The 24691-nt window shown below is 40.6% G+C and overlaps 3 protein-coding genes across 5 annotated transcripts in view; all 3 read left to right on the top strand.

Annotated features, from left to right (window-relative positions):
• The first annotated feature begins 393 nt into the window (after positions 1 to 393).
• LOC135234165 (mitochondrial intermembrane space import and assembly protein 40-like) lies at positions 394 to 4902 on the top strand. Its single transcript, XM_064298467.1, has 3 exons — positions 394 to 565; positions 3052 to 3150; positions 3348 to 4902. Exons 1-3 carry the CDS (start codon positions 544 to 546, stop codon positions 3710 to 3712), a joined length of 486 nt encoding a protein of 161 aa, XP_064154537.1. The 5' UTR covers positions 394 to 543; the 3' UTR covers positions 3713 to 4902.
• A 926-nt stretch (positions 4903 to 5828) lies between these two features.
• Positions 5829 to 17581, top strand: uroc1 (urocanate hydratase 1). Of its 2 annotated transcripts, none has more exons than XM_064298465.1 (20): positions 5829 to 6100; positions 7197 to 7327; positions 7985 to 8078; positions 8413 to 8472; positions 8878 to 9006; positions 9312 to 9373; positions 9622 to 9688; positions 10007 to 10150; positions 10605 to 10693; positions 10846 to 10908; positions 11210 to 11389; positions 11718 to 11815; positions 12217 to 12289; positions 12547 to 12671; positions 12804 to 12868; positions 13822 to 13920; positions 14922 to 15021; positions 15510 to 15591; positions 16424 to 16523; positions 16914 to 17581. In XM_064298465.1, the coding sequence occupies exons 1-20, from the start codon at positions 5975 to 5977 to the stop codon at positions 17052 to 17054; spliced, it is 2028 nt and encodes a 675-aa protein (XP_064154535.1). In that variant the 5' UTR covers positions 5829 to 5974; the 3' UTR covers positions 17055 to 17581. The 2 variants fall into 2 exon arrangements, with proteins under 2 accessions (XP_064154535.1, XP_064154534.1); XM_064298464.1 differs by having other exon boundaries at positions 5832 to 6100; positions 12547 to 12665; positions 12795 to 12868.
• Positions 17582 to 19753: 2172 nt separating this feature from the next.
• nkain4 (sodium/potassium transporting ATPase interacting 4) overlaps positions 19754 to 24691 on the top strand; it is a 43833-nt gene continuing 38895 nt past the window's right edge. The window contains exon 1 of one of the 2 annotated variants that reach the window (XM_064298463.1): positions 19754 to 20144. In XM_064298463.1, the coding sequence (XP_064154533.1) occupies positions 20091 to 20144 (54 nt within the window). In that variant the 5' untranslated portion in view covers positions 19754 to 20090. The remainder of the gene's footprint in view (positions 20145 to 24691) is intronic. The other variant, XM_064298462.1, reaches the window with a different exon arrangement.

The following is a 24691-nucleotide window of genomic DNA, read 5'->3' as shown; positions in this document are numbered from 1 at the left end:
TAACAAAAAAGGACCGATGAGGTTTTCTTTGTTACTTAAATCACCTTGCATTTCTACATTGAATTCAATGGGCAGCAAGCGATTTTGCCCGGTACTTCCTAGGCTTCACCGCATGGGCCTGTACACATTTCTGTACCTTGGAAACGTGTTTTTGTTGAGACCTGCCATAAATAGGGCCATCTCAAAAAAGGGAATTTTTAATCTCATTTTGCAATCGTTATTTCACAGGCGGAGTAGGATCGAATATTCTTTTTATTTTCTGAAGCAAGTATCGCGAGCCACAAGCCAAAATGTATTTTTATTTGGATTTTGATCATTGAAATCAATTGCAGGAACAGGCATTGCTAAGATAGCTTCTACGTATAAAAAGACCTGTCTCCGTCTTGACGTAACAAAACGCGAATACGTAAAGGGAGGAGGTTGAAGGTCACTAAGTGAGATATGTAATAGAAATGGAAGCTTGTCCCTTATGAAACCAGGACGAATTTACAGTAATAAAATAAATATACTAGGCTTGCGGAGCAAACGGCTGCGACAACAGACATGTCATATTGCAGAGAAGAAGGTATGATTACATTGGTCAGCTATAGGCAGTCAGACAGACTTGAATACAGAATACAGTAGACTACTGAATGAGGTAGTTTTGACGGTTTCATTCATTTGTAAGATAGCGTGTTTGAACTAGCTGGTACTTATTACATGCAAGGGAGTGACTGCAGCTGTAGCACAAATCCAGTCACATAACGGCAGGGTTAATGTTGACCTTGTGTCTGTACGGCCAACAAAGACGGAGCAAGTGTCCATGAATGTTTGCTATAGTTAACGTTATGCAGGACCTGTGTAGGAACACGGATGCACTTAGTCGACTGTAAGCTGGTAGCCTGCCTGTCCGCATCAATACATTTACTAGCGTTGTATGCATAATTGATTCTCGTGGATTTGCGCATTTTGTGTCACACCCCGTTCGTGAGCAGCCAGCGGTTGACAACCGGGTGGAATTCACCACGATTCAGTGTTTCCAAAATATGATTTGGATATCCGCAAACATTATAGCACAAACCGACTTCGAGCAAAAATAATTTTGTAACAAAGATAGCTGTTTAATTTAGTCATATAGTCTGAACTATAATAATAATAATACTCTACTCACTACATTAGTACGTGAGCGGCACATTTACAGCAGTCGTATAGGCACCTCGTGAAACGACGTTAACTGCAATCATATTTGAGCAAACCTCTATTTTGGACCTGATGTTCTGATGAGGCAAGCAAGCACTCTAGAACAGCTAGCTACACTAATAAAGGAATCATTATCAACAAAGCCTATACAACATCTAAAATGCAATGTAACCTGGCTGACTCATTCTGTCAAAATGGCGTGTGCAGTGATAATGATTCCTTTATTTAAAAGTGTAGACTCTATTAATTTCCCCTGAAATACAAGGCAACTTAGTGTATTTTTTAAAATTCCAATGTACCGTTGGGCTCCTCTGCATTTAAAGTGAATACTGTATTCTAAACCCTTAAAATGCAAAATAGCTCATTCTGTCAAAGAGAAATTACCTGTAATACTAAGAGACCCACACAATGAGAGAATTGTCCTTGCATGCTTTATGTCCCAGCTCAGGTGTATTGGTATAGGTGTACATGAATGGACATGAGGTGAAAAGACCTCAGTATGTACGCACATGCCCTCTTAGTGTAGCTAGCTGTTTCAGAATGCTTGCTTGCCTCATCAGAACATCAGACGTAGTTTTATCAGTTTAGGAATAAATTGAATCCATGCTGGTTGAGCCCCCCTGCGTTCTACCTAAAAATACAGTTGAATTCTACTACTACTGTCAACACCAATACCAAGTTTTCATTCAAAACTAAGATTAGATGGTGCTGCTGGGTTGCGTACCCAGATAAAGAATTTACTCTTTTTGCATGGATGCATGCCTGTGCTAACTGATCATTAGCCTCACAGGGTAGGCCTAATGCATGATCATCACCTCACTGAACCAATCTGCCTGTGACAGATGTGCATAAAATGCAGCTTTGCAGCACAGATGCTGCACAGATCAGCTTGTGCCTGCAGACTGAAATGCCTGTGCTCATCTGAATTGATGGAAGATGTTCTAAGATAACTTCGTTCCATTTCTGGGGATTATGGAGGCAGTATTACTTTTTCAGTCCACTGGGTGGCGCCCAATGCCAACCATTTTTTATTACGGACTCGTATCGGAATTTGAAATGGTATTGTTGATTTGTTTAAAAATGGCAAACCAACATTTAAATGTATTTCTACTGTTAATCCAAGGTTCAGTTTACAAGATCTCCTGTAACAGTGCCCTTTGCACATTGCGCAAGTATAAGCCATAAGAAATATAATCTTGCAACTTGAGGTTCTGTTCCATCTCCAAAGCAATTGTATATTAAAAGCTTTGTGTTTCTTTGAAGCAGGACAGCAATTTGCAACAGTTTGGTTTTTTTGTTGGAACACTGAAGCAGAACAGCAAACTCTGGTGGTCAAAGGCTATATTACATTAAACTAGACATTATAACAGTATAAAACTTAATTTAGCATTTTATCATGAAGGGGTTATGGAAGGGTGATATCCACAGATCATAGCTCATCCACAAATCATAGCTGATCACTATGTTGTGTATTTTATACATACTTTTTGCTCATCTTTATCTAGAGTGCCAGTAATATTGAAGAGCACTGTTATTTATTGTGGAAAAGTGTGTATATTTCTCACAGCTGTGTGCTGCTGCCTGTTAATCAATGTTTCAATGAAAAACCTCTGAAGTTATTTAGTAACTGGTTTCGTGACGGAATGCTTGGTGTTTGTTATTGCTCTGTGGATAGCCTAGAGGTTTGAGAGGGTTGAATACTGGCATATTGTCCTGTATCACTGATTCAAAATTCAGGTAATTTTATTAACACAGCAGCGTGTATATCTGGAAGCACAGCGAGAACATTTCCTTTTGAGCTGTGTTATGAGCACAGAAAGGGTGGCTTGATCCCTATGAAATGTAGCCTAACTGCTCTGTCTCCTGTGGCAGGTAAAGATCGTATCATCTTTGTAACAAAGGAGGATCATGAAGCCCCTAGCAATGCTGAGCTGATAGCTGAAGACCCCGATGACCCCTATGAGGAGCACGGTAAGGAGGAGTGAAGGAGGCCCAAGAGGGCAGGAGGAGGGAAAAGAGTAGAGATACTGAGGAGGTCAGGTGCTCAGGGTGTTTAAAGAGTATTGATCAACTCCACCCTGGTTTTCTCATTCTAGTTTGGATGGGGTCTTCTCTGTAATTGGGAATCAAAGAGTGTTGACCCTACCCACCACTTCTTGCTCCCCCAGGTCTGATCCTGCCCAGCGGGGATATCAACTGGAACTGCCCGTGCCTGGGGGGCATGGCCAGTGGCCCTTGCGGAGAGCAGTTCAAATCAGCCTTCTCCTGCTTCCACTACAGCAAGGAGGAGCTGAAGGGCTCGGACTGCCTGGACCAGTTCCGCGGGATGCAGGAGTGCATGCAGAGGTACCCCGAGCTGTACCCCCAGGAGGACGAGAAGGAGGGCGCATCCACTGACGGGCCTCCTGAAACTGAGCCTGCCGCCCCCACCTCTGCCCCCACTCAAGACTCTGCCCCCGTTCCCGCCTCGGCCCCCGACTCCCCCTCTTCCTCTAAAGACACGCCCCCCACAGACAGACCAGCCAATAGCTAACACCAAAATCCACTTGCATTCTTTAGCCAAGCCCTGAGCAATCAAAGAAGTAAGAAGCCCTGATGAATTTGAATACATGTATATGTCCGTATGTATGAGCGTCCCTGTCCATTTGAATTGTTTTTGTAACTGACATTTTTCATTAAAAAACCGCAAAAGTCGAGACAAAGGCTTTCATTTTCAGCCAACTTGTATCTTACATCAGGCGATTTCAAGCCTTAAGAGGAGATGAGAATCATGATTTTTTTTGGGTGGGGGGGGAAGTAAAAATCTGACGACGTGTATAATGACATATTTCTGAATTACACATTTTGGTATACATTTTCGCATATGAGGTAGCACAAACTCTCCAATTAAAAAGGCAAGGTTGTATTAACTATTGATAATGGTGGTATCACCATTTGATAATATTTGATTGTATTTGACCTTACACGATGGGTAAGATTGATCTGATTAATGTTGGCCATTTTCGAAATGTTGGTCTCCTTATGAACAATGCCACTTAGTTGGAATTCCTATGTTCGTATTCCTGCTCTTGGCTACTTGTTGTCTTTAAGACTTCAAAATCGAAAGTCTCTTAGTGTGTCCTCTGTCAAATTCTGCATGTCATGTCTGTCTTTAAAATGTTCTCTTGAAAATGATTTTACACTGCTAATCTTGTGTTTTCTTGTCATCAAGCTCCTATAGTTTTTTTTGAAAAGTTTTGTCTATATTGTCTGTGTGTTGTTGGTGAGTTGCTACATTGCAATTTAATTACAATGCCATATCAGAAGGTTTTAAAGAGCAATGACACAATTTTAAAAATATTTTTACATTTCTGAATGAAGCAAGCTATATGTTACTTATATTACTAGCACTATAATTGTGTTGAATTCTACCATTGTCTGAACACACACTAGCTGCTATATCACAGAAGGCACAGGATGTTGTACCTGCCGGTCAGTATGCGTTACTAGTCCCAGTGTAATCATGTCTTGCTCTGAGTAATTCAGTCTCTTCACATGCAAATGGTTTAATGAATCTGGTATGTCAAAATGCTTCTTTGTCATTTTTTTGAAATGCGGATAAATTTCATTTGTTGTATTTATTTCTTAGTTTATGTAATTCTTATTGTGATGTTTTTTTTTATTTCTCAGGTGTTTGGTCACCAAAGTGAGAATTAAACTTCTGTTCAGAAGTATTCTCTGAAAGATATGGTGCTGGCAGTCCAATGTTTTGGGTAATGAATGGAATTATGATTTCAGTGTGGCAATGCAAGGGTATAAAATGTATTTGGGTCTTGTCTGGAACTCTTCAGTCTTCGGTCACAGTTTAATATATCACCAAAGAACCAGTTCCTGGCATTATAAATACATGTTCTGCAAATCTCCACATGGGTTAAAAGGATTTGTGGGTAATTCTGAATAAGGCTTCTCAAGGTAATTCAAATAGCCTATGAATCATTTCAGAAAATGTGTAAGTGCTGTCACAAAAACACACAAGTAAAATTAAATGCAAATATTTGTAAAACGTGGGATTAAAGAACAAACCAGTTGGAGATTGCCCCAAAGGGTTTTAATATTCAGCTCTTCAACATGCAGTCAAGCCAGTACAAATGAATGGAAGCAATTTCACAGAAGAATTTAAACATCAAATGGCCACGCCAAGTCCATTTTCATTTGGATTTTTTTTTCCAGTTTAACCAACATTTACATTATAAAAGACTGCAGAGGACTTGTTTGGTAAGATCAGTCATTCTCATGTGACGACACCTGTTGAATAATGCGTAACCTTGCGAAAACTGCAGTACTGTAATCGCAGTAGGGCTGAGGTTTTCAATGCGATTGTTTAAACTTTAAAGGGGAGAGCTCTAGGAAAGAAGATTTGATTGTAAAGTTGTCTTAAGGTTAGCAGGTGGGCTTTTTTTTCATTGTCTTTTTTTTGCCATGTCTGTTTCCATCAGGAGGAAAGTTAGTAGTGTACATTTAGAGAAGCTTCACTGGGAATGTGTGACACAGCATGTTATATTGAATCAATGATTAGCAGGACACCTAGCCTGCCTGTGTTTGGGATTGGTGAAGCACAGAAGGGAGCTGGGGTTGAATGACCAATGGGTTGTAGGGGAGGGGATGAGGGGTGCACACCCCGCCCCCACTCACACACAGACACTATAAGCACATTGACACATGTCTTGATGTATTGCCAGTTTGCCTTTCTGTTTCAGACTAGTTTTTCAAGCTCATTATCTTGGCATCTCTCTGTCATTCCCTCTGTGGAAAGAACATGTCCACTCTAAAGGAGCTGTGTGCAGGCTTGCCCCTGGATCCACTTCCCCCAAACAGAGGCAGAGACCCCAGCGTCCCACATGCCCCCATCCGGACACCCAATCTTTCACAACAGGAAGAGAGGGTAAGTGCTCAGCTCCTGGTTAAAAAAATAAGCACTTGGCCACGTGTCAAGGAGTAGATGTCAACCGAAAACATGCTTTCGGTGTTTATAGGGCGTCTTAAAACACGTGTCTTATGTTACATGATTTCACTTTGAGTGATTTCATGTGGAATTAAAGCATTACAAAAGTTGAATGCACATCTCCAGTTCCTCAGAAGTACTTTTACAGTGTAATTTAACTAAATTTTTACTTCAGTTAATATGAATCAAACATTCAGATCTGGCTCAATGGATACTGTTGCACAACTTGCTGTGGATTCAAGACTACACGCTGTGAAGTATTAATCTATTAGATGTCATTTCTGACACACCAATGCTCACTTCCAGTTATGTATTTTTTTTAAGGTCTGTACGAATTACATTTTTAGCATAATTAAAAATAACATTACACCTGTTAATTGTTGCACAGTGTATAATAAAATAATAATACATTCATAAATATCACTTTGTTCAGAATTTCTGTATGGATGTTATTGATATATCCAGAAACTGGAAAAGCACAAATTCAGCTTCATGGAAAGGGCTTAGGTCTCTTCAGGACTGCTAAGGCTGAAACAGAATAGTTTATTTCAGAATATGAAGTGTTTACCTGCCCAAGCAGCAGACATGTCTGGTCAATGATTAGAAGAGATAAAAGAGTTGGAACAGGAGAGAGGGAGGGAGAGAGAGAGTGCAATCGACACATAGCTGTACTTCATAAAGAAATCAAAAAGTGTCAGGAGATGAATGAAAAATGCTTATTTTTCATTTTGCATTTGAACTAGCAAGCAAATTGAAAGCAGAATTAGCCAGATCTGTAAACAAACAAGTTATCAACCAGCTAAATGTTGAACAGATGAATGTACCAATCAATCTATCTTTATTTTTGTTTGGCACCATTTACAAACAGTGTGGCACACAGTGTTTCAGTATTACATTTTCCAGAGGGACTTTTAAAAAACTAGAAAAGTTAGCCAATTTGGGAAAAACTGGAAAATGTCTCCCCAGCTTCCCCAGGTGATAAATCCTATTGTAATTGGAGTAAAAGTGGTGTTCTCTCCGGACCTCTTCCTCTCAGCTGGCACTGAGGAATGCTCTGCGCTACTTCCCCCCTTCCCTCCACTCCACCCTGGCCTCTGAGTTTGCCCAGGAGCTGCGTCAGTATGGGCACATCTACATGTACCGCTTCTGCCCTCCTATCCGCGTGAGGTAAGGCCTCGCTACCCTGCTCCACCCTCGGGCCTGTGCTTACATGCCTTGACACAACCAGTCAGATCAGAAGGTCTGTCGCAGGTACACTGACAACCCACAAATACCCAACAGCAAGTAAGCTGCATTCCAACCATGCAGGAGACAGAATGCTGAAGGTTCAGTGTTAGCTTGAATCTTTATACACTGACCTTTGTAATTTTCCCTTGGCCGTGACTCTGCCTGGTTTAATATTGGACTCTCTGCTGTTAGACTGTTGATATCGTCCACATTGCTTCACTCACTAATACTTCACTAATACATTTGACTTTTAATCCACCTTCAACTTCTACTCCCCCCTGTGTATATAACTCCATTTTATACCCCTGTTCTTCTCCTAACCCTTTCTGCACCCTTCATCTCTCCATAAAATCTATCCCTTTGTCTCTATTGTACATCCATTTGCACTACGTCTCAGACAAAAGAAATTAACGATAGTTTCTGCAGTTCTTGTTATCATAGAGTAATATATATATATATTATCTAAGAGCTTAATGCAAAAATGTTACATTGTTTTTTATATCAGTTTGCTTGTGTATGCGTGCGTGTGTGTGTGTGTGGATCTGCATCTGCGTGTTTATATGTATGTAACGCTGTTTGTATGTACTCCACTTTAAGGGCATATCCCATAGATCAGTATCCCTGCCGCACACGCCAGGCAGCGGCCATCATACACATGATCATGAACAACCTGGACCCTGCTGTAGCACAGGTAACTAGCCCTGTCCCCCTGTCTGTGTTCTCACCTTAATTGTGTAAGATCTGCTGTGTCGTTGTGCCAGGGATTCTGTTTTGTGTGAAACACAGAAATATAGACACTGCATTTGGCAATACAGTGATGTAGTAGCCACCTACTACCTGTTATTTCAGAAGGTTTTTCTTCATTTGTGCATAGCTTAAATGTTAACTTCTTTTTTAAATTTCTGGAATATTACTAATTCAAATAATGAAAAGTCATCATTGTTAGGTAGTACACCAGTTTTTCCATTCATGAAATGAGTATGTGTTGAACCACTGCACTCCTGTCTCTCCTTCCTGTATTCCAGTTTCCTCAAGAACTGGTGACCTACGGTGGAAACGGACAAGTGTTCAGCAACTGGGCCCAGGTGAGGATACGGACGGATTTTGAGAGATGTTTTTTTTCTTTCATTTTTTAATCAATTTTTTTCTCAGACACCACTGATTTTAATTAGTGCCGCTCAATGCATTTCCTTCTGTGTGATTAGGCCTCATGACCCCTTTGCATTCAAAGGAGATGTCATCAAGTATTTACATTTGCATGAAATTGAGCTATAGCAAAGCAGTATTAGAGGGTCTCAGGCACACAGGTATTGTGTCCACACTTGGACTTTTCACTTTGATGTTACATTAATTAAGGTGACACATTTACTGTTGTTAAGGGTAAATACGGTAGTCGTGTTGGTGTACTTATTTTGTGTAAGTTGTCCACAGCTGTTGGAGAGCCTACAGTTGTAAATGGGGCACCTGTGTGTGCTGCATTGTCTCTGTAGTTCTGGCTGGAGTTGCACTACCTCAGTGAGATGTCAGAGGAGCAGACGCTGGTCATGTACAGTGGACACCCCCTTGGCCTCTTCCCCAGTCTCCCCTCCTCCCCTCGCCTGGTCATCACCAATGGCATGGTAAGAGCCCACATGCCATCCATCCGTTTGTCTGTTCATTAATGTGCTTTTGTTACTTTTTATCCCTCCCTTTGCACACACAAGCCTCTATTTTAGTTTACGTGACCTTCAAGTCACAATAACAGTATTGTTATATTTGCCAGACAGCCCTCTCTGCTGGATTTTCTCTGTCAGAGTTTCGGTTATTTCTGATGAATTTAACTTATGAAAGGTCTGTCTGTTGGCTGTATTGTTCCACTGTTTTGGGTCTAAGATCATCCCTCATCTCTCCCCCTCTGTCTCTCTCTCTCACTTTTGCTTTCTAGGTCATTCCAAATTACTCCTCCAGAGCAGACTATGAAAAGAACTTTGCTATGGGAGTTACAATGTGAGAAATCTTGGTGTTTTTACATAATACAACAAATTCCATAATAATAATGTAAAACAGTATTAATGTGTTGATTGCAACCCACCCAATTTTTTATTTTATTTTCTTTAATGTGCATGAAAAATGATCCCTTATATATGCTAAATAGAATATGTGCTTGCTTGAACTTGAATGAGCAGAATTGAGTACGAGTCAATATATCAATGTGGCTAATTTCTGGAAATGAAAGTGTTTGTCTTTTTACGAAGGTATGGACAGATGACAGCAGGAAGCTACTGCTACATTGGACCACAGGGAATCGTGCACGGAACCTTGGTGAGTTTCAGAGTCCAACTGTAGAGGGCGCTCTCATGTGGCGTGCACATAATCCAGAGATACCAGCCATAAGGGAAGGAATGAGAAAGTCTGTTAGTTCAAATCCGAAGCCTCCGTCTACAATGTCAGAATGAATGAATGAATGGTGGAAAGAGAGATACTAATTCAATTGCTTCATGAAATTCCTTGTTGACCCGGTCGTGTTCCTCATGTTAATGGTAGACAGCAGTTCCCAAAGACTCACAGCTTTTCTTCCTGAGGAAATAATTCTGTGACGTCCGACATGTTTTCTGTCTGTCCGTTTTGTTTCCCTGCCAGCTGACGGTGCTGAACGCCGGTCGGCGGTACCTGGGCACGGGGGACCTGGCTGGCCGAGTGTTTGTGACCTCTGGCCTGGGAGGAATGAGCGGGGCTCAGGCAAAGGCTGCGGTCATCGCTGGCTGTGTGGGGGTCATAGCCGAGGTTAATACCAGCAGCATTTCACTTCTGAACTGACGCCATGTGTAGTCAAGGGTCTTTTATTTTACATTTCAGTCATAGATGTGTTGCACTCTGTGTATGTACTGTTTTTACCCGTGTGCCCTGTGTGTGTGTGCCTTGTATTTGCTGTATAGTGGAATGTTGGTGTGTGAATGTGTGCTGCTGTTAGTCTCTTTAGGTTTACTAGATTCTGTGTTGTGTGTATTATGTTACGGCCTTTGGTTATACTGTTTTGTATCTGCTGAGTGTGTGGTGTAGGTACGTTTTGTAGCTCTGTTGTGTTTTCTGAGGGTGCATTTCTGCCTGTCGCCCAATGCGTGCTGGGATAGGCTCCGGCACCTATCCCAGCATGCATGGATGGATGGGTGTACTTTTTGCTGTGTTTATAGTGAGTGCTGCACTGGGTATTGTGTAGCTAACCCTGCTGTGTGTCCAGGTGGATGAGGCCCCTTTGAAGAAGAGGCATGAACAGGGCTGGCTTATGGAGGTCACCGCTGATCTGGACCATTGCATTCAGCGAATCCGGTAAGTGCAGTTGGTCGCTCGCTCATGTGGCTAAATAACCAGGGTGTGTTATTGTATTTTTATGTGAATTACATTCAGCCAAAGTACATCTGCCATATGCATGTGTTTTAAGTGTATATTTGTTTGTGGTTTTGCCATTGTGTGTCCCACAGAGACTCAAAGAAATCCAAGATGGCCCTCAGTTTGGGTTACCATGGCAACATTGTGGATCTCTGGTGAGTATTTCAATTTGTGTTTATGTGCAAACGTGTTTGTTGGGAGAGAGCTGGAATCTTGTATTATAAAATCAATTTGCATAAATTTTGTGATTTGCAGTGGACTGAATCAGTTATATATTTTGCTTAAATAACACATCTGCACAGACTAGGAGTGTTTTATTCTGGGTATGTTACGGGAGCAGATCTGGACAGTCTCCTGACTGGTGTAGTGGAGGGCTGCCCTCAGTAAACGCAGGAATGCTGGGAGTTGTCAGTGTGTGTAGAGTGATGGGGCCACGCACCGTCGTGTATCTTTCAGGGAGAGACTTGTGACTGAATATGAGTCTACAGGGGAGCTACTAGTGGATCTGGGCTCGGACCAGACCTCCCTCCATAACCCCTTCAGCGGGGGGTACTACCCAGCCGACCTCAGCCTGCGCCAAGCCAACCAGCTCATGGCCACTGACCCCACCCGCTTCCGTGCTGCTGTCCAGGAGAGGTGAGCTCAGATCCAGAGCACCCAGTGGATAACCATCCCTACGCCTGTTTCATGTCCTTCACTCTGTTATCTCACTGTTGCGTGTCTGTTTAACTGGATATTGGAGACAAATTTTCATTCAGTTCATTCAATTCAATACACGGCAGAATTCAGTTTGATTTCTCAATCTGTCTGCCCTTTTCTAGTTTCTGTAAGTAGTTTAGTGCTTTGGGGAGCTCCATGTAAAGTATTTTATAAGGGATTATACAGGGTTACACTTATATCACCATATCAAATATGAGGACTTGCCCATCTGACCAGCAACATCTGACCTCCTCCTCCTCCACAGCCTCTGTAGGCAGGTTAAAGCTATCAACAAGCTGGCTGAAGCAGGGATGTTCTTCTGGGACTATGGCAACGCCTTCCTCCTGGAGGCCCAAAGAGCAGGTAAGTGACATGGATTGAACTTTCCCTTCTGTTATTTCAGCATTCCTCTGATATAATTTAAACAAAACAAAGCATGGAAGAGATCAATCCCCTTTCAATGAATATAAGGAGGAGCCAAATTAGTTCAGGAGCTGCATCTTCACACATGGAAAATTATAATGGACATATGTTGCCTTTGGCCCTTATAAATCACTATCAAATTCTGCCTGTAATTTTGTTTTATAGATTGAATCAATTTCAGCATATAGGAAAGATTTAGATTTACAATTTAAAATGTAAAATTTAGTGGCCATAGGTCATTGCAGGTGATTCCTGTTCCAGCAAATGTGGGAGCAGTAAATGAGTGCATTGTGGGTAAATCTGGCTCTCTTGTGCACTCTGTCTCCCTCTCTCTCTGTCAGGTGCGGAGGTGGAGAAGAGTGGAGCTGGGAAGACAGAGTTCAGATACCCTTCCTATGTTCAGCACATCATGGGGTGGGTATCCCAGGCTGAGTGTCAGCCTGCTAACATGAACCAGTTCACTGAACAACTTAGGTAAATGTCCAGAGGCGGCACAACACTCTCTGTTAGAAAAATTCAGCTCAAAGTAGCAACAGAATGTTTCAGCCTACATCAGATAAAACCTCAAGAGCTGGACTGGTTATTTGGAAGGTAACGAGACACATCCCGGGTGATTACTGAATTACACCCACCGCAACTTCACTGCCTCGATGTTTATGTCACTTCTACAGGGATATCTTCTCCCTTGGCTTTGGGCCCTTCCGTTGGGTCTGTACGTCCGCTGACCCCCGTGACCTGGCACAGACTGATGACATCGCTGCCGCCGTACTGGAGGACATCAGTGCCTCAGGTGAGGGTATTACAGTGTAGTCGGCCAGAAAATGTGTGCATGAGATTTTTTTCTAAATTCACAGTGTCAATATATAATTGACATCAGTTTATGTGGGAATGATCTGAAGTATACCTCCTTGTGTTTTAGAACATTCAGAACGCGTGAAACAGCAGTACAATGACAACATCCGCTGGATCCACCAAGCAGGGAAACACAATATGGTGCGAGCCCCTAAACCCCAGTGAAAATAAATCTCAATAATGACAGAGACACAACAACACTAATAAAGACACAACAAAACATACTGAAACATGGCACATATTAAAATGCAACACATGTCTAGTAACACACAATGACACAACACATGTACAACAGCACATGTGGGTGCTAACACACACAAATAAGCACCTATGCACTCACACAGATCTCCAGACCCACAACACAACCGCACAACACCAAACAGGAACATTTTGTAAATCCAGACATTACGCTTGAATGTCTGGATTTTGCTCAAAGTTAACCACAAAGCTTAATTTTGAGACACAATAACGATATCTCACAAGATTACATTATTACATTATAGGTTCTTAGCAGACGCTCTTATCCAGAGCGACTTACAACAAGTGCATTACAATACTCAGAGACAAGCGCTTTACAACATTCCTGCAAGAGAGCTACAATAGGTATAACTTTGCTTAGGTATAAGTGTGAATTGTACACCCTTTTTTTTTTTTTTTTTTTTTTTTTTTTTATTTATTTATTTAGAAAAGAAAATGTTAGAGGGTAGTGGGGGGTGATGAGGTGAGATGTAGCTTGAAGAGGTGAGTCTTCAGTCTACGTTTGAAGACGGCCAGGGTCTCTGCTGTTCTGACTTGCACAGGAAGGTCATTCCACCACCGTGGGGCTAGAACAGACAGGAGGCGTGACCGGGTGCTGGTGCGAGCCGGGGCAGGGACCAGGCGACATGTGGCAGCAGAACGGAGAGGTCTAGCTGGGGTGTAGGGTCTGATGAGTTGGATGCAACAGCTTACATTTAATTGTTCATAAGCTTTTCTTTTCATACCCAAATGTTGACCTACTAGGATTTGTAAATTCAGGAGATTACGTTGATTCTATCTGAGTGTTACTGAGTGTGGATAATAGTTTGTCTTGTTGGCTGTGTCTCTGTATGCAGGTGGTTGGCTCCCAGGCACGAATTCTCTACTCAGACCAGAAAGGACGAGTGTCCATAGCCCTGGCCATCAATCAAGCTATTGCTGATGGGAGAGTCTCGGTAAAGACTCTTAACTCTTAACTTCAACTAACAACAATCCCCAAATGGTATTTCTTCACATTGTCCCAAACAAACAGGTAGCTCTAGCTTTTCCAGACAGTCAAATGGCTGCTGAAACACACCAAGCATTTAAGTGTGTCCCCCGCCCATTAAACAGTTGCAATTAACACTGAAATACTGCCCATTCCCCCAGTGGAATGGGGGAGTGAGGCTTCATTGGCCCTAAAAAGCATAGAGTGCTGTGCTCATTTATACTATCACTTATTTGATTGAATCACAGTGTTTTCAATGCAGAGCAGATATTTAGTTTTGAGCAAAGTACCATTTTATCCATCAGTATTGTAAATCCCATAAGTCATTTTTTTATTTGGCTGTTGACAAATACTTGAATTATTAAACTATACATAATTACTCAATTCATCAACTTGATCACAACTACTTCACCATCAAGTCAGTTACTAATTAGAACTTCAGCCTCTACATTATTTAGTGCAGTTTTAAAATCTGCACAGATATTTTGATCTATTTATTAGCCGCTGTGAAGGCTGATGGGTAAAACAATTTTCCTCACTGTTGATGGTATTAAATTGATGTGATCCTTCAAATGTAGTCTACATCTCTCAGGTGATGGCCAATCACTCTCATTTGCATTTTCTTTTTTTTTAAAAACAAGGGAAACACACACAAACATGCTGTGGTATTAGCTAATTTTTTGCATTCTAACTTGATCTGCACCTTTGGGGGGACACTGACTTTGGCAACATTTGGAGGTTAGCCTACTCTGATATTCAGGTAATTAACAGCTACTTGATGAATCTCAAGTGCCTAGTCACCTAATGTACCCACTGTGGCCAGACTGAGGGATATCTGTGTGAGGTCTGTGGCTGTCATTTTGGGGTGTGTGGGTTTGTTCTGTCTCAGGTATGGGTGATAGTGTGTAGTTCCATGTTATGGGATTTTGTTGAAGGCAGCTTTTATTGAGTTTCCTTTTCTCTGGCCAGGCGCCTGTGGTAATCAGTCGAGACCATCATGATGTCAGTGGCACCGACAGCCCCTTTAGAGAGACCTCCAATGTGTACGACGGCTCGGCCTTCTGTGCTGGTAAAAAAGAAACACCTTAATCATCAAAAGAAACTTGTTTTCACCAATAGAACTAAATCCTTTGTGCTTATCAAACAAAGCACTTTGGAAATCATGCTATTATATATCCTAAAAACCATAAACACAACCTTAGCACAGTGTTCATACAAATCTCCCTCAAGCATAGTATATCTCAATCAATTTTATACCCTCACAAGTAATCACTTATGGTCCCTAATCATATTACTTACAGTATCAAAACATTCATCTAGAGCACCTAAATTTTGGATATCACTTTCTTAACTACTGAATGGTAATTATACTCATTTGTAAATACTCTAATGCTCTTTAAGTACCTTGGACAACTAGAAAATGTATTTTAGGATACAGCTGTTTAATTTCTTGAATTTAAAAAAGGTTTAAACTTGTCCTTCCTAACCTTGATCCTCCTCATTTTGAATCCTCATCATTTGTTTGGGAACCACTGAATTTCACTCTCTCTCTCTCAGACATGGCAGTGCAGAATTTTGTGGGCGATGCCTTCCGTGGGGCCACCTGGGTATCGCTTCACAATGGAGGAGGAGTGGGCTGGTGAGGTTTAAAACATCAGTGCACCACAGCATCACAACAGTGACAGAGCACTCTCAGCACAGACAAATAGATTACTCTCAGCACTGACAAAAATATTACTCTCAGCGCTGACAGATTACTCAAAGCACTGACAAAAGGATCAGTCTCAGCACTGACAGATTACTCTCAGAACTGACAAAAATATTTCTCTCAGCACTGACAGATTACTCTCAGCACTGACCAAATGATCAGTCTCAGCACTGTCAGATTACTCTCAGCACTGACAGAAAGATCAGTCTCAGCACTGACAGATTACTCTCAGTGCTGACAGAAAGAGCAGTCTCAGCACTGACAGATTACTCTCAGCACTGACAGAAAGATCAGTCTCAGCACTGACAGATTACTCTCAGCACTGACAGAAAGATCAGTCTCAGCACTGACAGATTACTCTCAGTGCTGACAGAAAGAGCAGTCTCAGCACTGACAGATTACTCTCAGCACTGACAGAAAGATCAGTCTCAGCACTGACAGATTACTCTCAGTGCTGACAGAAAAAGCAGTCTCAGCACTGACAGATTACTCTCAGTGCTGACAGAAAGAGCAGTCTCAGCACTGACAGATTACTCTCAGTGCTGCCATGAGCAGGACACTGACAGCATTCCGTGCTCCTTGAGTTTTTGCCTAATTCTTCTGCATATTCTACACACTGGTTACAGAGTATATATACTGGCTGCATCAATTCTAGAATATGCATATTTGAATTGTATGGATAGATCTTCATCTATTCATACAATTCAAATATGTCTACTCCCTTCTGCTAGGTCCTCTGAATTTTTGTTTACTGTATTTCCAGGGGTGAGGTTATAAATGGAGGGTTTGGGCTAGTCCTGGATGGGTCAGAGGAAGCGGGTCGGCGTGCTAGCATGATGCTCAACTGGGATGTGTCCAATGGGGTAAGAGAGCGGATGATGTTGCCCTTAATTAGACCTGGGTCATATATGTAGATTAAATACACTAAGGCTTATGATGTAATGATGGTTTTAAAACATGGCTGCAGAATTTCAACAGCATGTTATTATACAAATGTTACAATCAGAGAAAGATTTAAAAAGAAAGAATTTTGTTCTGAATATTGCTGAAGATAGATGTTTGTTTTAACTGTCAGTAATCTGAAGAAATACATGGGTCTAAAATGTTAAAGTATTTCTAAGAAATTGTTTGCCCAGATCTGCCCTTAAGACAAAGATTCACTAAGAGCATGTCTACAGATGATTCACTGGAGATGCTTACAGGACCACAAACCTGATTTTGTCCTGTGTGCACTTTGATCTTTTGACCTCCAGGTGGCACGGCGGTGCTGGTCTGGGAATGCCAATGCCTATGACACCATCCAGCGCACAATGGAGGAGCACAGCCATCTGCGGGTCACCATGCCTTTCCCCGTGCAGGACGAGCATGTGCTGGACCGGGCCCTGCAGGGCTAAACCACAGCTTCTGAACACTCACTCACCTGCTCCATATACAGTACACAGCATAGGATTTCCACAGAAGTCAGAACATTACAATTATATGCACCTTCTGAAAATTAATTTATGAATGACTTTTCCTGACAGTTCCTTAGGACACCGTCTACGCTGCAATGTTCTGTACTATAGTATAGTATTTGAAATACCTGCACCTTCCAGAAGTCGTCCTGTAGTTAAATAGCAGAGAGCATGGTTGGAATGCAAAAGTTGAGTATCTGGTGGGTCAGTAAATTCTATTGACCAAAGGCCTTTCTCACCTTAGTGCTTGTGCGGAGTTGAAGTCTACATTACACATCAACATTTGATATGTTGTGCTTGGGTTCCAATGAACACGATAGTCTTGGGCAACACTGTGTTAATTCTATGATGTTTGGTTTTATACCATATTATTTATCAACTCATTTCACATGTAGTTTTGGAGTAAAGCCTTTGTACATATTGATCTTAAAGTTTAACAAACAAATTATATTCACCCTGCAATCAAACGTCTGTGTCTGCTGTCGTTACTGCCAACAAAACATGCAAAATTATATGACACTATTTCATATTAATAAGCCTAACAATAAGCCCCCTTCCCACACAACACTTTTACTATACCCCTCTACAGTCTACACTATGTTTCACAAAATCATAAGGGTAATTATAAAACCTATGGTTCAAGTTTTCAGTCAATATAGACTTGTTATGTTAAATAAAAATGTATTCTTAGCACAAATCATTATCTACTGTATAAATCAGTTTTTGCAAATCATGCATAATATAAACTATTACAAAATTATTTCGTTTCCACAAATGTTGGCATTTATTTCAAGCAAGTGTGTACTGCCATATTTCTTAAAATGGCAGATCTGCCAACCTGCACGCATTTTGTGTACCAACCACGCAATTCTTGGTCAGAATACGCAGGTACGAAATGCCAGCTGAAACTACGCAAAAAAAAAAAAAATATATATATATATACATATATATACTATATATATATATATATTCACTTATGGTTATCAGTTTATATAAGCACACATATCATATAATGAAATATTAATCATGAAAAAATTGCTTTAAGCAGGTATACTCAAACTTTTGACTTGAAAGTATATCATAATATAGCCCAGTGCAGTGCAAGTGATATTTTAGAATCAGGTCAAATTATACAATTTTGCCTGATCACTTTAACAGTCAAATGTTATGTACATTATTATCATTATGTACATAACACTACATATTGCTTATGAAGAAGCTATGTAGTGCTTAAGTTATATAGCTCTTATGATGGACCAGCCAAAAGAAGTCACAAAAATGCAATAACAAGCAGTGTAATGCATTTTTAAAACATGCCATGGAACTATTTTAATTTTTTCATAAGCATGTGTGATACTTAGTTCCTGCAATTCATCTCTTACAGCAGAAAATTCCATTATTATTCCCATTGAGCATTGAGAGTTTTGATTGTATTATTCCCTTTGTCCCATCCTCCATGCTGTTTAGAATTATGTCCACTAGGTGGCAGAAAATGTTTTTAAAAAAGGTGGTGAAACCTCACCGTTTCAACTTCTGCATTTGTAATTTAATTTGAGTTGTTCTCTGGAAAAAAATAGAGTACTCAAAATAATTAGGAGATACAGACCAAAATGAATTATATTTACTGTTTTTAGTACATTTTTAACAAATGTGGATTGTACTCATTTCAGTCATTAGAATAAGGAATTGAGAAATGCAGGAACATACGATGTATGTCAAAGAAAGGTTGGCTGAGGAGATCTGAAAGCTAGGATAGAACAGGATCAGACAGACTGACAAAGCAAGCATAATCTATCCCCAATCACAGACAAGTAAAATTAAAAATAAAATAAAATAAACGGTATCCTCACTCTCAGACTTATCAAAAACTAGTTTATCACTGCCCATGGACAAATCAAACAGACAAACCAAGAACAGGTGCCAAGACAAAAGAAAAATACAGTATCCTTGGACTGTCCTCCATGCCTTGAAACCAGAAGAGGACATTTTTATAGAGTATGAAAAGGCACATGTAGATCTATGCCATTAAACCAGGCCTCAGACCTCCTCAAATGCCTAAAGAAATGTGACACAGATTAATCAACCAAACAAGTGCGACAACAATTGACTCAGGAAAAGTGCTGATCTATAGCAATTCACAAAAAAGCCACAGCATTGGCTTACAGTATTTGTACCACTTCTGCTGCACTTTCTTGTAGAAGTATCAATAATGATGACAGAAGAAACCAGTCCTTAGACAAATTCATATTTCTGTCGTTTATATCACACCAAAAGGTGGTATTTAAAGACTAGTCAGTTTGATTGTAATAATACAGGTAATATAAATTAAAGGCTTACATGCATTATTTTATCATGGGATGTGGTAGGAGGTTGTATTGTAATAGGCTAATAATAATAATAATAATAATAATAATAATAATCACACACGATAATTTAGGTTAGGCTACTCATATTAGTTAATATTGAACGATTATTGAAATAAGGCCTGTAAAAAATGATCTGGCCATCATAAAGTTTATATATAGTGGTGCTATATTTATTTCACACCTAACTGAAAAACAAACCACAACCGGAAATGTATTCAAGGGGGTTGACAGAGAAATGGAGGAGCCCTTTTCTCCTTTAAAAGCTCAACCCCCCACCCCCATTACATTGGAGCCCCGACTTACACGTCTATCACAACTTAGAAGCACCACAGCACAGCTGAGCTGCAACCGTGACACGATCTCTCTTTCCAGAGCTTCACTGAAGTAGCCTATTGCATGTCTGTGCTGTTTTGGAAAGATCATGGGGAATCAGCGCATGGAGCCGATCATTTCCACTGAGTTCAGAGCTTGAGCCGCCTGCTTTCGTCTGCATCACTATTATGTTGGAAAGGGCTCAATGATATTTTCATTCTAAACTCAGCTATTTTGGACCACAGTCGATACAATACTTCTGTTTCTCGCCTCGCGCTCGTTGTAGCTTGCTGGTACAATGGGGTGTTGCAGTGGACGTTGCACGTTGATTTTCCTTTGCATTTTCCAGCTGGTAAGTAAATTCACTGGTTGACCTCTTAAGACATATGAGAACGATATCAAAATAATACGAACTTTGAGTGGATTTAGTTTAGTGCTTTAAAAAGTGAATATAAAATAGACAGCGTCCAGTGATGTCAATGGGTTGCAACATCCCATATTAAGTTGTTCTGTTTAACTGACAAAACATATTCATGTTTACTCAATAGCAAATGATTTAATTGCATCATTGTTTATTGTGCATGTCGTATTGTTAGAGAGAGGATATGGTGGCATCCATTGTGGAATCTTTTAACATGATGCTTTTTAAAATGCGTGTTTAGAGGGTTACTTTGTTAGAATAAGTTGTACAAGACAGATGATGTTTTATTGCGCAAATGATGACGACAGAAAATGTCAGAAAAATGCGGTTTTGGTAATGTTGAATTGACGATAGATATCCCTTTGCACAGTACCGTTTACTCACTTATTGTTAATAGTTGATGAATGGAAGAATTCGATTCACGCTGTATGGTGGGTGTTAAAAGGGCAACAAAGCACCGTGAATATTGATTCACAGTTACTTGCAGAACTGTGGGGCCCACATTGAAAGCGGTCGATATGATTTTGGTTAGGTGACAGGTTTCACGCACGGAAGGTTCAGAATTGATGGAAGGATTGCCATTCGTTTATATTGGTTTTTTTAATTCGATTTCATCCTGTGTGTATACATATTACAGTATCTTGTTGCTTCTTTGTTATTTATTAGTTATGGTCTAATGGTCAGTGTTAATGATTTTATGTTGCCAAAATATATCGCTTAAAGTTTCATACAAACATTTTAAATGTAACATGGCACCAAAAAAAAAAAATTGAAGACAATAATTAGCCCACTTTGGAAATAATGCCTTGTTAATGAAAGCTTTCTCTTTTATGACCTGGAAACTTTTTTATTATTATTTTAAACTTTAAAAAAAAAACTGCATTCAGAATTTTCAAAGGAAAGCCAGTGAGCTTGGAGACATGAAACTCCAGAAGCAGATACAATAACTGATCAGGACTGATGGCAGCATTGCAGCTGATACCTGGGAGATTCCAAGCTACGACTTAAATTGAAATACACTCTATAAACCCATTCACGGGGGGGGGGGAGACAAATGGTGTTTATCCCTTGTCTGTTGTCTTTCCAGGTTTTCAGGTGGAAAGTGTATTGGTAGCTATCAGACACTGGTGCCTTCCCTAATTGTCCAGATTGATTATCTTTGTCGGAGGAAAGTGGCTTTGCCTTGATGCAGGAGCAGTGGTTCCCTGGGAATTTGGGATCCATTTAAAGCAACACTGGCAGAAAAAGGCAGTGCCTCCTCTCCCCCACAGAGTTCAGTGGAAAGACTTGGCTCTTAAGGAAAAAGCAGTGCACTGAAGGCTTTATATTTACTCCCACACACAATGAGTGGGACTTTGTCATTGTGCTCTCTTGTCACACACAGCACAAAACTTACCCACTTACTAAGAACTTTACTGCTTTTAACTTATGGCCCCACCAAGTGATTGAGTGCAAGGAGATCGTATTTTATTCTGTTGTCATGGGCAACACATCCAGCAGAAAGTTAGTGGGGTGTAAATGCTGGCAGCCAATGCATAGGTCTACAGAGATGAATGCCAAAAAGCGTATTATCGTTACATTCTGTATCAGAGGCAGCTGTCTGAGCACAGGAGTAAAGTTTTCCATTTGTAGTCCAGATTAGAATTCAATAGAAGGAAGCTGTGAAAAGAATAATACCTTTCTCTTATCTGTAACAGAAGAGTGTGTGGCGCTGGGGGCCCTTTTATTTTTTACTTTGAGAACAGGGGAGCAATGACCATAGGGGAGAAAGAAAAGACGGCGTTTCTGGAGATGTGCTAGTTATTTGACCAGGGAAATGGTAGTGTTCCCAACTGAATAGCACACCATATGTTTTATGAAACAAAACTTGTGTAAACACTATTATTATTACAGTGTTGTCTAAACTGTAACATGATTGCTTGGCATGTTTGCTTGTTGGTTAGGATAAAAAAGTGCATTTTTCTAAACTCGAACTACACATGCCACTGGCCGTGTAGTGTTAGCTGGGTAATACTGGATGTGTGTTTTCTGAGATGCCAAAATTGATCTGTCTAGTTGATCTGTCAAATGGAGTACATCTCATAGAATACACAATGCGTTTACTGATCCGTTTAAAGTGTGTGTCCTTCATAAATTGTCAACTCTGAATATAAGATTGTAATTTAATATATGCAATAAATCTTGCATAAAAAATCTGTGATTGTGGGTGTTTGTTCTGGATGACCTAACAGGTCACTGAATCTCAGCAGTAGCTATCATGAACCTGGCATTTACTCAATTATCAATAGTAATCAGTGCTTCGGTTTTAACAAGTGCTTATAAGCTTTTGAATTTGAATGAAATTGCTTCTGAGGGACGCGAGTGGTGAAGTTAATTTTGTGTTGTTATTTTTGACCTTCAGTGCAATTCTGCGTTAGTTCTCCAGTTCAATTCTATGGGCTTCAGTTTGGTCTCAGATTCATTGAAATCCAGCCTGGCTCTTTCATATGGAATTCAAATTATAACCTGTCACCTTCTGATGTGTTTTTCAAGGTGCAAATGGGGTGAGAAAAGATAATTTGGTTTCATGAGTGAGATGCATGGCATAGATTCTTTTTTTATTTTACAACTCAAAATATGATAATATGGATCTGAGAGTCATGTTACTCATACCAGCATTCCTTGCAAATACAAATCCAGCTCACTCAATTATCTTTCTGATGACTTAAACTCCCGTGCAGGTATCACAGCCAAAATTATGCTTTGTAGATGCTCTGATTTGTCACTGTGGGCCAGTATGATGCTAGGTCACATTATTATAACCTGCGTAATACTGCTAAATGTCATGAATTGTAGTCCCATTAGTCCAACCAGCGTATAATTACAAATGTCTCTGCCATTTTTATAACATTTACATTCCATTTATTTGCCAGACGCTTTTGTCCGTAGCGACGTGCAATAAGTGCATACTGAAGATCATTGGAATAACTACAATGCACAGGTTCGATAAAGGTACAGCACACATAATGTAACAGTTATCCATAGCCATGAACACATTAAGTCCAGTTCACACAGGTCAGAAGGCTAGGTCAGAAAGTTATGGTAAGTCAAATTAGGAGGCATGATGACGTGCTACAATATCAATATAAGATAAATAATATTAAATACAATTGCTAAATGGAAATACAAGTTAGCATGAAAGTGCTACAGGATTCAAGTGATGAGAGCGATCCTAGATTGGGAGTGATGTGTAGAGTAGTGATGGTTAGTCGTGTAGGGTTGAATCATGTCCTGTAGGTAGGCATGGCCAGTCCTGTTGGCTACAATGTAGGCCAGGGTCAGGTATTTGAACCTGATCCTAGTGGCAACCGGTCGCCACTGGAGTGACCTCAGCAGGGGAGTGACATTTGAGAACTTTAGGAGGTTGAAGACAAGTTGGGCAGCAGCATTCTGAATCAGTTGTAGTGGCTGTATGGCATAAGCTGAGATGCTTGCAAGGAGGAAGTTGCAATTAATCTAGAAGGGAGATTACCATAGCCTGTACGAGTAGTAGCTGGGTGGAGTACATGGTCAGGTATGGTTGAATCCTTCTTATGTTGTACAGAAGGAATCTGCAGGACCGTGATGGTGCCATAATGTGCTCCTTGAAGTTCAGCTGGTCATCCAGGACCACCCCTAGGCTCTGTGCAGAGCGAGAGGCAGCCACTGTGGTACGATTGACAGTAATGGAGAGCTCTTGTAAAAGTGAGGTCTTGTGAGGGATGAAGAGCAGCTCCATCATGTTGAGGTTGAGCTTCTGGTGATGCCTGGCCATCCATGTCGTGATATTCTCTCATTTACCTGTATGGCAGAGGAAGGAAAAGAGAAGAAGAGTTGTGTATCGTCGGCATAACAGTGATAAGGGAAGCCGTGTGAATTAATGACTGAACAAAGAGATTTGGTGTAAATGGATAACAGCAGAGGACCCAGTACAGATCCCTGTGGGACTCCTGTAACAAGGAGATGAGGTGCAGAGATAGACCTCATCCAGGTGACCTGGTAAGACCTATCTGCAAGATAGGAAGCAAACCGAGAGATGGCAGTCCCAGAAATGCCCATCTCATCCAAATTTGAGATGAGTAGTTGGTGATTGACTGTGTTGAATGTCTTGGAGGATCTGGACAGAGCAGAGAGATGAGGCTATCGCAATGGCAAGTGCCTCCATCACAGCCAGGAGGGTAGTATCTGTTGAGTGCCATTATAATGCCATAAATAGCCATGTTCCAGTATATTCACAAAATCCTATGAATTTCCTTATTTCTGATGTTTAATGGTAGCTGTGTGGTTTGAGAAATAAATATATTAAGTGAATCGTTCGGACTGTGTTCCCCAAGCAGCATCATCTTCTTTTTATGTGTTCATTGGAAGGACTGCTAATGTACTTCAATACCTACCATAAGGATAGCAGACAATGTCCTCCAAAGAACACCTTTGCTGCTGAATTATTTGCAGATGATCAA

The sequence above is a fragment of the Anguilla rostrata genome, chromosome 11, assembly GCF_018555375.3.
Source record: "Anguilla rostrata isolate EN2019 chromosome 11, ASM1855537v3, whole genome shotgun sequence".
NCBI lineage: Eukaryota > Metazoa > Chordata > Actinopteri > Anguilliformes > Anguillidae > Anguilla > Anguilla rostrata.
The sequence above is the reverse complement of the archived record's forward strand: the minus strand, read 5'-3'. Positions and strand labels throughout refer to the sequence as shown.

Bases quoted from the DNA above. Each gene is read 5' to 3' on its own strand.
- uroc1 (XM_064298464.1), top strand. From the start codon at position 5,975: ATGTCCACTCTAAAGGAGCTGTGTGCAGGCTTGCCCCTGGATCCACTT. The intron at 8,473-8,877 runs GTGAGGATACGG...TTGTCTCTGTAG, and splicing joins TGTTCAGCAACTGGGCCCAG to TTCTGGCTGGAGTTGCACTA. The intron at 15,592-16,423 runs GTGAGGTTTAAA...CTGTATTTCCAG, and splicing joins AATGGAGGAGGAGTGGGCTG to GGGTGAGGTTATAAATGGAG.
- LOC135234165 (XM_064298467.1), top strand. From the start codon at position 544: ATGTCATATTGCAGAGAAGAAG. The intron at 566-3,051 runs GTATGATTACAT...CTCCTGTGGCAG, and splicing joins GTCATATTGCAGAGAAGAAG to GTAAAGATCGTATCATCTTT. The intron at 3,151-3,347 runs GTAAGGAGGAGT...TTGCTCCCCCAG, and splicing joins TGACCCCTATGAGGAGCACG to GTCTGATCCTGCCCAGCGGG.